Source organism: Eptatretus burgeri, chromosome 10 (genome assembly GCF_056783735.1).
Source record: "Eptatretus burgeri isolate ZD-2024b chromosome 10, Ebu_testis_v1, whole genome shotgun sequence".
Lineage (NCBI taxonomy): Eukaryota > Metazoa > Chordata > Myxini > Myxiniformes > Myxinidae > Eptatretus > Eptatretus burgeri.
Genome location: NC_140970.1, coordinates 71,909,998 through 71,927,729, shown reverse-complemented (window position 1 = coordinate 71,927,729; position 17,732 = coordinate 71,909,998). Strand labels below are relative to the sequence as shown.

Genomic DNA, 17,732 nt, shown 5'->3' with positions numbered 1-17,732 from the left:
CACTCAGTACCCGTGGTCGTAACAATATCTTGGTAGGATAAGTGTTCACCCCCTGAGTTAACACTTGGTGAAAGCTCTGACAGAAATTACAGCTCTGAGTCCGTTGGGATAGGCCTCCACCAACTTTGCACAACATGATTTTGCAATATTTGCCCATTCTTCTGGACAAAACTGTTCAAGCTCAGTCAAGTTGCGTGGGCAGCGTTGATGGGCAGAATCTTCAAGTCATGCCACAGATTTTCGATTGGATTTTGGTCGGGGCTCTGACTGGGCCACTCAAGGGCATTTATCTTTTTGTTCCTTCGCCACTCCAGTGTAGCTTTGGCTGTGTGCTTCGAGTCGTCATGCTGAAAAGTTAACTTCCGTCCCAATTTCAACTTTCTTGCAGAGGGGCAGCAGGTTTTCCTGTAAGACTTTTCTGTATTTTGCTCCATCCATTTCGATTCTATCCTGACAAGTACCCCACTCCCTGCTGATGAAAAACATCACAATAACATGATGCTGCCACCACCATGCTTCACAGTAGGGATGGTGTTCTTTGAGTGATGTGCTGTGTTGAGTTTGTGCCAAACGTAACGTTTTACATTTAGGCCAAAAAGTTCCATCTTGGTTTCGTTATAGACCACAAAACTTTTTGCCACATGGCTTCAGAATATCCAGAGTGTTTTTTTGCATACCTCAAACAGGACTCAAGGTGGGCTTATTTGAGCAATGGCTTCCTTCTTGCCACTCTACCATACAGGCCAGACTTGTGAAGTGCTTGGGATATTGTTGTCACCTGCACACAAATGACCAGTCTTTGCCATAAAGGCATGTAGCTCTTTCAAAGTTGCCATCAGCCTCTTGGTGGCCTCTCTGATCAGTCTCCTCATTGCTTGCTCATCCAGTTTTGAGGGACGGCCTGATCAATGCAGGGTCTTGGTGGTACCATACGCCTTCAACTTCTTAATGAGTCTTGACTGTGCTACAAGGGATATTCAAGGCCTTTGAAATATTCTTATAATCATCTCCTGATCTGTATCTTTCCACAATTTTATCCCGGAAGTCTTTTGAAAGCTCCTTGGTTGTCATGGTTGAGTTTTTGCTGTGAAATGTACTACCCGGCAGAGGAAACCAACAGAAACAGCTGATTTTATCCCAAAGTAATGAAAATCACTGCAATTTAACTCAGGTGGAGGCCAATTAACTTGGTGTGTGATTTTGAAGGTGAATTGTTACACCTCAGCTAATTTACAATTGTTATTACAAGGGTGAAGACACCTATCCAACCAAGATATTCTAGTTTTGTATTTTTAATTAATTTTCTGAAATTTGTAGAATTTGCTTTTCACTTGGAAGTTGTGGGTTGCGATGTGTAAATCAAGGTAGAAAAAGTCTGATTTAATGCAATTTAATTCCAAGCTACAAGGCAATAAAATGTGAAAAATTTGAAAGCAGGTGTAGACTTTATATAGGCACTATAGCTGCCTGAACCATGTGATTGATGACGTCATTGTTATCATGCTTTACGCCACATTCGTAGTCGATCATATATGTAAAGTTTGGCATCGATCAGTTAAAACGCAAATATTAATTAAAACCAAACAGTGAAGCCGGGGACCATACCGCTCATTCCAGTGACAATGTCATCACTTTCGGTTGGTTCACAATTATGTCCATGCTTTTAGGGTCACAATAATGCTTGGTTTTTCAAACCCGGGGGCGCGACCCCAAGTGGGGTCGCCGAGCAAATTTTGTGGGGTCACGGGCCTCCACTTGCAGCGAAAAAAAATTGTCTATTTTCGATCGGTGTTCGCTTTTACGGGATGTAATATAAACGGTTCGTTCAAAGTATCGGAACCGGCACAACATGACGCTTGGAATGGGATCCAGCCGATGCGCGGGCTCGCTGAAGGGCGGTTCATTTTGGCGGGAAATTAGTGGTTTGATCCACGGCCTCTCAGACTCAGGCTCTGACTCTATCATTAACGTCTATTCACGTCTCCACGTACGACTCGAGAACTTATTTGTGATGGTAGCACCGCCACCCCGTAAATCTCGAGAACGTTCTTAACAGGATAAATTTCTGGACGTTGGATTTTACTACGTGGTGGATAAAAGTGGGGCACAGAGGCCTCAGTGTGTGATTTGTTTCAAAGTGCTTTCTACGGAGAATATGAAACAAAATAAGTTGCAGAGGCATTTGACTACAAAACATGCGCCTGATCAGGATAAGGAGAGAGCGTTCTTTGAGAGGAAACTTCTTGCACTCAAGAACACGCGTCTTGACAGAGAGGGTACATGCCATCAGACCAATTCTCGGGCATTAGAGGCCTTGTATCGAGTGTCGCTCCATGTTGCCAAGACTAAAAAGCCTCACACCATTGCGGAAGAACTCATGCTGCCATGTGCAAAGGACGTGGTATCTCTGATGGTTGGGGAGGAAGCGGCGAAGAAACTGGCACTTACACCCTTCTCTGACAACACCATCCAACGCAGAATTGAAGACACTAGTACGTGCCCGTAAAAAAAAATAAATAAATAAATAAATATTCAAACCGCGAGCAAGAAACAACAACCACACAGGCCGTTTCTTCGCTCTCGCGTGCCCATACGTGCGTTGCCCCGAAGTTCGCATATCGCAGTTACGATTATTCGCAATTTAGTTTTAATGGCCATTTATTCAATTAGCGCCAACGTATTTTGCCTTTTCGCAATGTCGTTGCAAAGAAAAACAAAAAGAGAAGAGAAGAGAGGAAAAAAAAAATTACTTCCTGGTTCGGAGCACACCAGCTCACTCTGATGTTACCGAAATTTATGCACCGTCTTATATGAAAACGATCATAACTTGGGGCATAGTGTTTATCTATAAATGCACATAAGAAATCGAGAAATTATTGGAATACACGAAGTCATCACTCTCCGGAAGCCCATACGTTGTGACCTGTAATGGGGAACGCGGCTGAGCTTCCCTTCCCCCATCGGCCACGCCTACGCAACAACATCTTGTCATTGGTTTGGTAAATAAATGGCCATAACTTGGGAACCACTTGTCCGATTAATATCAAACCTTGAAAGGCACATCCTCAGGTCCCCAGCAATATACCTGGCAAGTTTCAATGAGATCGGACCAGTGGTTGTCGAGAAACAGCGGTCACAGAGACAGAGACACACACACACACACACACACACACACACACACACACACACACACACACACACACACACACACACACACACACACACACACACACACACACACACACACACACACACACACACACACACACACACACACAGCTGGAATTATAGATAGATGAGTCTGGACGTAACAGCTCAGGTCGTACAGAAGATCAAGGAATCGCCGTGGCACGCCATACAGTTGGACGAGTCCACTGATATCGCATCGTACACGCAACTCATCGTCTGGGTCCGCTTCATCAAGGCTGATAACTTTGTCGATGAGCCTCTGCTCATCAAACCATTGGAGGCCACCACCAAAGGCGAGGACATTTTTGGGAAAGTAGAGCAGTTTTATCGTGACCATGATCTGGACTTCGGAAAGTTGCTCGGTTCTACAACAGACGGCACGCCAGCAATGTTAGGAGTGCTTTCTGGATTCAAGGCTAAATTGCTTGAGGTGGCTTCTCAGACCTCCATGGTACACTGCATGATTCAGCGAGAAGCACTCGCCTCTCGTACTTTGCCAGAAACCTTGCAGAGCATGCTCTCAGAAGTCGTAAAAATGGTGAATCACATCAAATCGAGCGCCCTCAACACTAGATTATTCAGGCTATTCTGCCAGGAGATGGACGCCGATCATAAGAATTTACTATTCTACACTCAAGTCAGATGGTTATCTCGAGGAAACCTTCTTCTGCACGTTTACGAGCTCCAAGATGAACTGAAGGAGTTCCTACACACACAAGGGAAAACGGCATGGGTAGCGTAGCATTGCTCGAGTTGGACACTTGGCTGTCAGAACTGTGCTATCTTGTTGACATCTTTGAACATCTCAATGTCCTCAACCGCTCCCTCCAAGGCAAAGACGCCAACCTCATGATTTTTCATGACAAAATGAGCGGATTTCTGGCGACTCTAAAATTACTGGCAGACAAAACAGCTGTTAAGCGCTTCAGCTTTTCCCCCCGTCTGGTGGAGCATCTAACGACCTGCCAGTATGATGATACTGAGCTCGACAGTCTTTCTGGGGAGATAGCACGTCACCTTCGGTCGCTCATTGAACAGTTCGAGCACTATTTCCCTGAGCTGGATGTGCAGTCCTTTTCTGTGGTTCGGGACCCTTTCACGGCTCCACTGGACTCGATTGCTGATGAAGATGATACAGCACAGGAAGAGCTAGTACAGCTCCAGCAGGATTCAGGAGCGCAGGCTCTTGCGCGGACGAATTCTTTGTCGACATTCTGGTGCAAAATGCTGCCGTCGTACCCGAACCTGTCACGGCGCACCATTAAGGTTCTCATGCCATATCCTCCATCATACTTTTGTGAGCAGTCGTTCTCCACCATGGTGGTGATTAAAACAAAGTACAGAAATCGCCTAGAAATGGAGCATGATATGATCCTGGCATTGTCATCTACTTCTCCACAAATAGAGAAGTTGGTTTCTGAAAAACAGGCTCATCCTTCTCACTGATATATCTAAATGTCATTCGGACTAAACTTCTGAAACATTCAACTGTACTATTTGGATACTGTCGGCTATTCTCCGTTTACTTGTCTATGAAAACATGACGATTGTGAATAAAGTAAACAGTAAATGTTCTTGTGTCATATGAAATCTTATCTTATATATTATGAATTGGGTTTTGAATCCTTTGGGTCACGTGATGTAGAGAGGTTCTGAAATTGGGTCACCACTAAAAAAAAGTTTGAAAACCACTGCAATAATGCAATATTATTTTTGGTTGAGAAGATATGGCCACTTCTGTTCCATTGTTGAAAAACTATTTTAAAGGTTTTCGCTTCAATCCAATATGGCTGCCAGACCATGTGACCGATGATGTCATTCTTATGAAACATTTTTCCCCGTGGATAGTCGATCACATATTTAAAGTTTCGCATCGATCGGTTAAGTGGTTTCAGAGATGAAAAATTCAAAAGTTTTCAGCGTAGTGAAAAATAATAATCTGAAAGGAATCTTTGGGGTACGAGCCAGGATAGGTTGGTCCCCTTATAATAATAGGAGTTCCCTTGCAAAGAACTCCGATGTAGGAGGCGGCCATTGCTATTATTACCAACTTATGGCTGTTTGTCTGTGCTCTATACTTTTTTTTAATGCTGAGTGTCAAGCAAGTAAGCAACACACATCATTTATAAAATCTTTGGTATGACTCGGCCAGTGATCGAACCATTGCCATCTCAGATTCAGAGCGGATCGATGCTCTCAACCATTATTACACTGAGGCTTGTAAAAAAAACAAGCTCAAATGAGCTAAGATCCTCGTCCTCTTAATGATGACGTCATAAAAACGAATATGACGTCATTGTGATGTATCAGGTTTGCAATAAATTCTGTGCTAATGCCCGGCTTGATTCCCGCAAACAAAATTCAAACAGATTGCCTAATTTCGGAGATAATGGTATAGGCGATTTCCATTAGCGGCGATATTATGACGTCAACTTTTTTTCTCGGAAGAATTTCCAAAATCGGAGATGGTTACTGCCTGAGCGTGGGCTTTCTGCATATACATGGCAAGTTTCACGAAGATCCGATGAAAACTCTGGGTTGTGAAACAAAAAAATGTCAAAAATAGGAATGACGTCATAAAAATTGATATGACGTCATAGTGATGCATCATATGTGCGGTAATTCATCTCTGCTAATAATGCCCTGTTCGATTCCTGCAAACAGAATTCAAAAAGCTTGCCTTGTTTCGGAGATAATTTTTTAGGCGATTTCCATTGGCGGAGATATTTTGACGGCATAACTTTTTTCTAGGAGGAATTTTCAAAATCGGAGATGGTTACTGTCTGTGCAGGGTATTTTTACATATATATGCCAAGTTTCAGGAAGTTTCGATGAAAAGTGTAGGCTGTGAAACAAAAAAGTCCACAAGAAGAAGATGAAGACCAACAACGTGAGTAAGACTTAGAGATCCTCCACGAGGATCTAAAAAGAAAAAAAAAATGTCGATGAAATAACTGCAACCTGCATCCTGAGCAGCCTTGGGAATCTAAACCAAACCAATGAAGGTAATGCAACAAGGTTCCACTAATTTTATCACTCAGCCAATCTATTAAATTGGCAAAGGGTAGCGTTAAAAAAGTTCATGCTCAATAACTGAACAAAATAAAAACAAAAATATAAAAGAAGCAGTGCAAAGGTATTCGAGTAAATGCTTAAGCAGAAAGCCGAAACTCAGGATATGAACTACATGCAAAGCAAAATGAACATTTCAGTTTATACAAAAGTACAGAATAAAGCAACGACAAGAGAATCTTCATATTTTGGCACCAACACAGTTATTTATGGTTGTTCTCAATCAATACCTCAACGTTGACATTTATCAAAATAGGAATAATGTTTCACACATTGAATACAATTGCCCACTAAGGTGGGAACAGCCTTAAACTCAGCATCACATTAAAGTTGAGAAAATTAGTCACAAATTGGAAGAGGGTAAAGAAGTCTGTTCAGGGAAGGGGTTAATAATTGAGTAATGAAGTTGTAGTTCTGTGAAAAATGCTGGAATGACTAAACTGTATGCAACGGAGCCAGGCAGATTGACAGCCTCTCTATCTTTTGCCACCTCTGCTCTGGTTTTGCTCCCTTTGCTTTCTCAGCCCTTTGATCCTCCCCAACAACTCCAGGATGTACGCGTTTTTTCCAAGAACCCATTCCGAGTTAAACTTCCAAAATTTAGGCTGACTAAACAACTCAACTTTTTTCATGTGGACCCACCTTTCAGAGGCTGTGCTATCCTCCCCCACCCCTCAACACAGAGCTTCAAAAGCAAGTCGGCACCGCCATCTCAGGCCATCCTCAATTCTTACCGACAATCTATATTACCCCCATTCATCCTTCTGAAACCAAATTTTAATTTCAGGTTGCAGCATTTCCTTCCATCCTCTTTTCCTGTTTGTTCATTGCCTTGCTTGCTTATTGTGTCCATGAGTTGCCCCGCTGCAATTTCAGTTCACACCCTTCGTCATGTTGCTCTTCCATGAGCCTCAATCTTGCAGAGAGGAAATAGTTGATTGAATGCCAAGTGGGAGGGAATTTCTGGATCAGCAGATGCTTGAAGGTTCTGGCTGATACAACATAAGCAAGGTTATGAGGCAGGGCTTTTGAGATGTTTGAACTGTACAGTGTTTGGGGGGGGGGGGGTGGAGGAGAGTTTATTAAATAAAGCTTGAAGATTTTTTTTTCAAAATGATTAATGCAAAAGTCGTTCATAGCTAAGAATTTGTGACATCTATAAAACTAGAAGGGCACTCTTCGATGTCATGACGTCGGCAGACACAACATTATTACATCATTACATGTACTTGTACGAAGTTTTATTTAAATCCCCAAACCCAGATTCAAAATATTAAATCCTTCTGGCTGCCAGACCATGTATCCGATCAGGTTGATATTTTAAAAACGTATATTCCCTATGACGACTGGATCATAATTGTGATGTTTCACATTGACTGATGAAGCAGTTTAAGAGAAATATTTTTTTTTAAAGATTTTCATTCAATCCAACATGGCTGCCAGACCATGTAACTTATTAATTATTCGTGAACACCCTGATATTCCCAAGGCTTGGTGAATATGTGGGTGAAATTTTCCCTCCATCTGTAAGGCCATTCTCGAGAAGATTTTGAAAGGTTTATTGTTCAAAAAAAAAATCATAGCTGCCAAACCATGTGACCTGTGATGTCATAGGTGGACAACTTTTTGTTCCTAATAGATAGGTGATCATACCTGTAAAGTTTCGCCTCGATCTCTTCAGCCGTTTCAAAGAAGATTTTTGAAGCTTTTTATATATATATATATGTATGTATGTATGTATGTATGTATGTATGTATGTATGTATGTATGTATGTATGTATGTATGTATGTATGTATATATATATATATATATATATATATATATATATATATATATATATATATATATATATATATATATATATATATATATATATATATATATATATATATCTCTCTCACTGCCGAGCCAGGTGACCAATGAAGTCATCAAATGCCCCCCCCCCATACAATTTAGCCCTAAATGGCCCTCAAAAAATTTCAAACGGATCGGATAAAGTGTTCGACGTATGCAATTATGGCGTCGTAATGAAGCCACCCACAACAACAAAAAAAATAGTAATTTAAAAATTACTTCTTTCCCATGGGGAGTATTTGACATGTGCTAAGTTTCAATTTTTTCCATGAAGAGTTTTCAGATAGAGGTGCAAAGTTTTTTTTTTTCCTTTTTTCCAAAATGGCTGCCACACCACGTGACCTATGATGTCATAATCGTCATTAAAACATTCTACATGAGTGGTTGCACCAATGGTTAAAATTTTGTGTCAATTGGACAAGCAGTTGCAGAGAAATTAGAGAAAACTAGCATGGCTGGATGTATGTATGGATGGAAAACCCGAAAACATAATGTCTCAGGCAACTTCGTCAGCAGAGGCATTAAAAAAAAATACCCCCGAGCGGGAGTGCCGGTCGTCTCTGCCAGAGGTCGAAAGTAACTCTGCGCCAGACTGGAATAGGGGCAGTTCATAAAGTACGTACGCTCGACTTCCGGATTCCAAAACCACCCACCCCCCCCTCTGTATGCGGGTCAGTGACCACCCACCCACCCACCTCATACATCGCTAATCGCTTGCAAAGCTAGCAGTTCCTTATGAACCAATGTTTGTAAGCCATGACGATGGAGTCCCTGGCGGTGTAATTTACCTTTTTCTTTTAATATCACAGCACGTCATTTCTGAAAATAAAAGTACAAATTGACATTTAAGACAATGCTAATGTCATAAATGAAAGTAAGTGTGCATATAAACTTGTGTTACATTGTTTTAGTTAAATCTGACAAAAGCTTCAAATGTAATATTTGTCTCGGAGAGTTCCGGTTCTTAATTTAATCCTTTTATTTTTGCAGGTACTTTATGAACGGCCGATATGGGGAATCAGAGCGAAGTTTGAAGGGCTATAAAATTGGAACGAGAGCAAATTTCAAAAAAATGGCTCGTGTTGTTCTCGATAATAGTCCATAGTATCTGAATCACGAATAACATTTGATCTCTCTTGATAAATGAGGGAGGAAATACGATTTGAAAGACGATTTTCGCAACTTTGACAGCCTCGTGACATTGACCTCGACCTTGGACGACCTTGAAAGTTATATCGTTGTGCATGTCTCATCGACCTCTATCCATTCCACTATTGGTTATTTGTCTCCACTCGGTTTGATTGTGGACGGACGGACGGACGTATGGACGGGCGGACAGACTGTGAGACTGTTATTATTAGGTCATCTCCACTGAGATGATAGATATGACCTAAAAAAGGATTGCCATGAATGAAGGCAGTGATGTGAATTGCAGAAAAATTCTCCTGATGATATTATTGTTAGTATTAGGCTGAAAATAACTTTCCTGTTACATGCTGAATGAAACAGAATAAAGATACACGTGCTTTTATAACCCCGAGCACGTGAAGTGAAAAGCAGGGTTAAGCAATTGGTTCACTTTGTTTGTCTGTCGACAAACAACTTAATTTCAATTGCATGTTATATTTTGAACACGAATCGAAAAACAAATTTGCAATTTAGCACGTACACAGAGAAAAGTGAGAATTTTGTTTTTTACATGTCTGCCTGTCTGGCATTCAAACAAAATTGAAAATCATTCCAAAAACGGGAAACTTACTCTTTTTTGGAACATCATAAAGCCCACAAACAGGCACGGATAACTAATACAACGTGTAAAATAAGGTGGTGTAAAAGACACTGCATTAATGGCGGTAAACATCCGATTTGTATTTCTCTACAACCTCTAAAATCTTAATTTTTTTCCAATTTAATTAGATACTTGAATACTGAAGAACACAAACAACCTTTTTGGCATGTTCAAAACACTTTTGTTGAGCAGTGCTGTACTTGGGACAAAACAACATCATGACATTTTACGTCATCACGATCAATCCAATTTGCCGCTCGGAGACCCTGCCCATGTCCTTGTTTCTCAAGACTGTGTGGGGTAAGGTGTTCTCTGAAGTCGAGTTACTTTTGAAATATTTTTATTCCGACCATTATGACAAAACTGCTTATAGCTACTTGAAATTAGCTGTTATGGAAGGTATGGACTCACTTTTTGAAACATTGCTGCAATGTCTGTTTCTCACCCACCTCCGCCATCATACAGATCATTACCAATTATATTTGGCTCGGTCTTACGTGTGGACTTTAAGTGGAGGCAAAAAAGAGAGTCAACTTTTCCTGGCAGATGTCGTAAAGATGTCAAATGCATTTTCAGGCATTTGTGGAATCAAAGAAACATCCTCTTTCAATACACGATAGTCGTTCTCGATTTTTATTAACCTCATCTCAAATGACGATATATCCTTCACTGTCAAACTGCTAAGCAGGTTGATTCAAGATGTCGTAGCAGTACACTGAGGAATGCTGTGTGTTGGTATTTCACTGTGGGCAAAGCAGTCAGGCCGGTTAGGCACTCGTGTTTACCCTCACAAGATCGATTGATAAAATACTGTTCACAGACATTATAAATTATCGTCGGTTGGGTTACTGGAAATCTGACTATACGCAATGTCATACCTCTTGGTCATCCTGCCAGTCTTCCTCTGGAATGAATTGACGAAATAACATATTTGTTGTGCTTCTATTTCTGAAATGTCAAACTTCACATTGGTCAAGTCAGAACATAAAAACTCACATTGCCACTCATGCATGTCTGTCATATTAGAGCAACACAGAACCAGAAATCATTTGAGAATGCAAAAGGAGCCAAAAACAAACAATAGAAGATAACAAAGTAGCAACAGCACCTAGTCCCAAATATAACTCTCTCCTGTTTGTTCAAGAACAAATGATGTGATTTAATTAAAAATTGACTCTTCCTTATCAAAAGCAAAACATTTTAAAACATTTTCTGATTTCCAACTAAACTCCCTCTTGGAACCCCCATCCCAGTCCCTTTTTTAACTTTCCCACCTGTACGGCGCTGTTCAGGAAGCAGCTGTTCTGCCCAGGTTCATTGAGAAGACCTTTGGCGGGAGCGAGGGAGCTCACACTGCCCAGAAGTCGCCCACGGCGCAGTACAGCACCTCCGGGCCTCCCAGGAATGAGACTGCGAACCCACGACATCCCAGGTCCCTCCCCACCGCTGGATTGGCCTTCACGCCATGTTCGCTGCACAGCGCTCGTCCTGCCCGTAGGGCCGACTCCTGTGTCCAAACCCAAGGCCTGTATGCATGGATGGTTCTGCTGCGTGATGCATGCCACCGGCAGGAAATATGGGGTCCAGAATGCTCGTCGGCAATCAAGATCTGGCTGCTCAAGTAAGGCTAATGGGAAGTCAGGCAGGTGTGTAGACAAAGAAATAACTTCACTGAAAAAAAAACGTACTGACTACTTTTTCAGTTTGTCTTGTCAGTGGCTCCCAATAATTTTTCAATTTGATTGATTGCTCCATTCTGGGTTCATTCAAGTTGTCCTTCACAGTTGGTACTTCAGAAGTAAAGACCACAATAGCAGATGTCAGACTTCAAAATACATGTTTCAATGTCATTTTAATTTTTGAGAAGAGGAAACCTGGTGGGCAGAGCACAATCCAGCTCCAAGGAATGCTTTCAGAATTGTGTAGGTTTCAGCTTTCAGAATTTCAGAGACCACACCAACCTCTGGGACTGAAATCTGAAATGGTAATCAAGAGAAGGGAAGAGAGAGAGCGAGAGTGAGAGAGAGAGAAAAAAAAGAGCAATTTGATTGATTAAAAAAACAATGTAATGTAAAAAACATTAAAATGTTGTCATGCTTCAACAAATTCCAGACAGATAAACATTTACTGGTTCACAAATGGCAAAGTCAGAGAGCAAAACCCTCTTCATTCGAGTTTCTTGCATTGTTAATCATTATTGTTACATGATGAAAGGGATAAAAAGAAAATGAGAAAATAAATTAATCGAGTATGAGTGAAATGAATTTTAAGAATGTTAATCAAATATATATTTATCTTTTAATCCAAAATTTTTGCTTTCATGTTGTTATTACCTCTGCCACTGAAGGTGGACAAGCATGATGTTTTCACCCCTGTCTGTCTGTCTTTGAACATGATATCTCCAAAAGTTGTGGACAGATTCGGACAAAATTTCGTGGAGAGGTTGGATGGGTGACAAGAACGAAATAGATTTTGGTGAAGATCCGAATCCGGATACGATAATTTTTTCATTATTTAAGTGATTCTTCACCATTGAGAGATAAGGCCAAAAAACGATATATAGCATGATATCTCAAAAAGTTGTGGACATATTACAGCAAAACGAGGTGGATGAGTTGGATAGGTGACAAGAACAAGCCAATTCAATATGGGTTCAGGTTTGGTTCCAGATACAAAATGTAAAGTGTTTAGCCTGGCAGAGGTATGCGCTCTACCGAGTGCTGTTCTAGTTAGTGAAGACATGTCAACATATGGAGTTCACAAGTCAGAGTTTGGCTTTTTCCTCTTTCTACAGCATACCAAGACCACAACATATTCGATAGCAGACATGATGACATATGCAAAAACAGGTTCAAGGTTCAACATGGTTTCACACCTGCAAGTAAGCCTGGTGTTAGCTTAGTGGTAAAGGGTGTAGTGGCTGGCTTGAGATCTTAGGCTTAGTTCAAGCCCCGTTTTTTACCATTGAATTAACACCAGGTGGGGTTGACTCAGCCTGTCATCCTTCCGAGGTCGGCGAAATGAGGACCAATGTACTGGTGTAGGGGCACAGCATCAGCGGCATAGTCGTGCCCCAACAAAATGATAGCTACCCGACAACCAAGCTGCTATATGCAAGAAGAAGACACCTGCTACTTAATTTAACAGCATGCATTTTCCTTTTAAATGCCAATCCAGATAGCAGAAAGGGAGGTACAGCTGCTTTGCCACTCACAAAATATATATATATATATATATATATATATATATATATATATATATATATATATATATATATATATATATCAGAAATTTCCTCCTCTCACCTCCCTGACTCCCATTGCCTGCCTTTGATAAGCTCTTTTTAAGAGTAAGGAATTTGGTAGACATCTGTATCGTGTTCATTAAAGTTTCAGCATGAGATAAATAAATAAAGTACAAGTACAAGCAAGTGCTATTGGAACAAAGCAAATATAGGGTGTTTCAAAAAGACCCGAACAACTTTGATTGTTCATATATTTAGAACCACAAATGATACAACTTTGATTTATATGACACAGAAACTCATAAAGTTTTGTGCACACCATCAATACACTTCAATGTGAACTCCATTTGTCACGCGAAGGACATCGTAACCACCTCCTTTCCAGTGTATAAAGCAGTCTCCTTCAGCCGCTCCTCATAGCTGGGTCTCGCTCGGCCCGGAATCAATTCGGAGCCCTGCGCTGAAGCCTTCCTATGTCCTTCCTGAGTTGTGGTGACCAAAACTGCACACAATATTCAAAATGTGGCCCTCACTGAATTCCTGCACAATGTTAACACCACCTCTTTTGATTTATATATGATCCCCCTCCAAATACAGCCTAAACTCCTATTTGCTTTACCTCCAGCTGCCTGGCATTGTGCTGCCTGCTTACCTCCCGTATCTATTACCACCCCCAGATCCTTCTCCTGTGAGATGCACTACAAAATTACCCCTTGCATCCTGTAATATCTATTTTCATTGTTCTTTCCCATCCCCAACATCTTACACTTGCTCAGGTTAAATTCCATCTACCAATCTTTTGCCCAATCTATGCAAGGATCAATACTTTCCTGAATCTGATCACCCCCCCCCCCCTCTGTTCTCCATCTTACCTCCAAGTTTTGTGTCATCTGCAAATTTGGAAAGTTTACTCTTCACCCCATTATCCCAAGAGTTGATGTCAATAATGAATAAAAAACGAATGCTTACGCACATGTAAACCTATATGCGAGTAAAAGGAAATAGATTTAATCTAGATATCTGCGCAGCATTCTTCGATATTAAGAATACCGATTACTTACTTATCTCGCCGGGATTCAAACTTACGACCTCCACAACAAGGCAGCGAACTTATCATTAGTTGACGTTCAATACATGTTTTTTGGAAGACTGGTTCTTTTCTGTTTCTGACAACTTCCAGTCTCCTTAAACCTCTCATACCTTAAACCTTAATTTGATGCACTGAGCTTTCTCCTGTGGAGTTGCCATTTTTTTTTTAACATTAAACCACCAGACCTGAAAATAAAATAAAATAAAATTAAATAAAATAAAATTAAAATTAAAATTAAAATTAAAAATAAAAAAAAAACTGAGTTTCTGTATCGTATAAAAACGAACGGTATCATTGTATCATTTGTGGTACTATGTATATTAAAAACCAAAGTTGTCCAGGTATTTTAGAACGCCCTGTATTACTCCTGGAAACACAAGAACAAATAAATAAAATCAGGGTTCATACACTTTGGCCTGTCTAAAATTCCAGGCCTTTTCCAGACGATGTATAGCATTTTCTGTGCCAGTTTAACCCAGCTCTCCAATAAGCCTTGATCATGCATCTATACTAATAAAAGGCAATGTGTGTGTCTCAGTATATCTCCCCCATAAGTCTAAAACCATAAAACCTAGCAGCCTGAAACTTTGCATGCACACTAAGAAAACTCCAAGGAAGTGCAAGAGTGAAAATTGGGTGTTTTGGTTAATTGAAACATTCCTTTTGAAGATAATTAACGGCCTTATTTAATTATATCTTTCATCAGGCGATCCCCGGCTGCCTCGATCTCTGGATCTTAAGGTGTTTCCTGGGTAACCTCGCTGGGGTCTGAAGCCGCCATGTTTTTGGTCTGCTTAACCATTTCTGAACTTGAAACAGGTCGCAACGATTTCTTTACGATAAAGTTGTTTTCACTTTCCTCACTCATATTATCGAATGCCAGTTCATCACAGCTGCACAATTCGGACACATTTGACATTTCAGGCATCTCCGGGAGGTAAAAATAACGTACAAGTCACATCGACCGAGCTGTCTGATGGTGAGTGGTCTATCAGGAGGTGCCTTTCTGGCTGAAAATGTTGTGCAACTTAATTTTTAGATGACCGCTTTGTTTAACATCATACATCCGTCACTTCGACATTCATATGTTAAAAAAAAAAACAAACCTCAAAAATCCCTGTCGACCTCGTGTTTGGAGTTCCTGTTCCGAGTTCCTTCGTGTCGGTTTGAGCTGTGAAAAGCATGTGCCGACATTTTGTCGTCGCTTTGGATTGTTTTTCCTTTTTAGTACGGCGAGGATGGAGGTTCAGATGTAAGAAGTTGTTTATCTTTATATGAACCGAGTTTGCTCTCAGAATCGTTCGGAGTTTCTTTTTGTGACTTTCAAAGCTGATAACACACAATTTCCAAGCTGTTTGCCGCATAAACATGTTTTCTAAAATTAGAGCCCTTTTTTTTATTAACCCATTACACAACAATTGGCAGCTGCTTTTAAATAATAATGTTTATGCACATCTTGAAACTACAATGCAACGTTGCGTTTTTTAATCATTTATTGAAATTCCCCCCAAACAAGGGTTAAAGCTACACAAGGTTTCTGGGTTGTATACAGTACGTACTGTACTCGGGAGTCACACCGACTACAATCTGCCAATTCCCATAAAATTGCCGAAATCGGCCACCAAGCGCGTGTGTGTGTGTGTGTGTGTGTGTGTGTGTGTGTGTGTGTGTGTGTGTGTGTGTGTGTGTGTGTGTGTGTGTGTGTGTGTGTGTGTGTGTGTGTGTGTGTGTGTGTGTGTGTGTGTGTGTGTGTGTGTGTGTGTGTGTGTGTGTGTGTGTGTGTGTGTGTGTGTGTGTGTGTGTGTGTGTGTGTGTGTGTGTTTGATTGGTATCTACATATGTGGGTTTCAGAATGTGGAATGGAGTCCTCTCAGGGCAGGATCAAAGTATCCACCTTCATTTCAGTCAGGGGTCATGATTCACAGACCAAGTTGTGAAGTTTTCTGTTTTCAAAGTTTTGTGCCGAGGGCTCTCTTCAGGATCGTTACTGAGGCGAGGGTGGTTTCCAACTGGAGTTCGTTTGTCGTGATATTCCCAGGGATGATTTTTAATATCTTTGTAGTTCTTCGTCATCATTCCTGTGAGGTTCCTTATCTTCACTGGTACAACTTTGGCATTCTTCAGCTTCCAGGATCTTTTCACTTCATGATTGAGGACTTGGTATTTGGTCATTTTCTTGATTTCTGCATTGTTAGTCCAAAACCTCCGGTACTATGACCTCAATTAGAAATGCCTCCTCTTTTTTTTGCACCTCTATATCTGGTCACGATGCTTTGTTTTTGATGTTCATACTCGATGGGATCATTCGGCCGTACGTGAGCGGTACTTCAATGTTTTCAATGATTGCTTTTGGTTAATGTTCCCACAAATTTTCTGGAATTGGAATATCAAAGTTTTTGCTGATGTGCAAGCGGATTACTTTACAAACTCTGTTGTGTCGTTGTGTGTACAGCTGTTCTGACACGTTCAATTTCTTTTTGTGTTTGGTCATTAAGTGTTACAAATCATTCTCTTTGCTAACCCCACCTCCACCCCTCACCTGCCTTTCTTTCTTTTTTCCTCCTCTCCCCCACCCTTTTCTCTCACTGTCTCCTCCTCACAAAATGTAGCACTCACCTCCCACACCTCTGTGCCTCTCTCTCAGTGAATAGCAATGTTTGGTGAGGTGTCGCTCTCCCCACTTCCCCCCTAACTCCACCACCTCCATCCTCTCTGCCTCCTCTATCTCTATCCCTCTCCCTCCCTCCCCCCAACTTTATTGACCAGTCAGCGAAGCGATGGGTTGTATTTGCTTGCACAAAATAAAATACGACTGATTACTAGACATGCCAATACTTCTTCTTCAAACAAGAATTAATGTAAGACAATTAACGCATCTATTTCTTCGTTTCCATAGCTAATCACAGATACAAACCGTTTATTTAAAGTTTTCATTTATTAGTGTTTAGAACAATTTCAATCGTGAAGAAAACAAAATGTTAAAATTGTCGACTGGCCCTTCCCCGTAAAAATGAACTTTTTACAAGGTTCAAATTCAACCGAGGCAAATGATGCACTTTGTCATGGTATTTTTTATATTTAAAAGAACAATAACTGTACAGTTACATATCAATAACATATCAGTCACCCTTATGTTTTGCAAAGGTAAAACATAAAGCTAACTTAAAAGCATCTCAAAATGCAAAGCCCGTCTGCATTCGCTTTGTACTCGAACGACAACTTGATGAAAACAGCTAAATTTTTTTTTTTTTAAATTGATAATAATAATAATAATAATAATAATAAAGTTAAATTTATTAATTAGTGTTCTCCATACATTTTTCATTACAAAAGTTTGTTGAAAATGTCATGACAAAAGCTCAAATGGTAACCTAGTAAGCATCTTAAAATGCAAGTGGACAAAATAAAGAAACAGAAGTAATCACAAAACCCAGCTGCCTATCTACCACTAATGGACAAATGAGGCCTATTTGTATTTGCTTCACTTTATCCT

General features: G+C 40.6%; 1 protein-coding gene across 7 annotated transcripts in view; it reads right to left on the bottom strand.

The window, feature by feature from the left end:
- LOC147018851 (uncharacterized) overlaps positions 1-11,881 on the bottom strand; it is a 180,994-nt gene extending 169,113 nt beyond the window's left edge. For 6 of the 7 annotated variants that reach the window (XM_085898926.1, XM_085898930.1, XM_085898931.1 and 3 more), the window contains exon 1: positions 11,180-11,881. In XM_085898926.1, coding sequence (XP_085755052.1) covers positions 11,180-11,332 — 153 coding nt within the window. In that variant the 5' untranslated portion in view covers positions 11,333-11,881. Of the gene's footprint in view, positions 1-10,783; positions 10,854-11,179 lie in introns of all 7 variants that reach the window. The other variant, XM_085898932.1, reaches the window with a different exon arrangement.
- Positions 11,882-17,732: the final 5,851 nt, after the last annotated feature.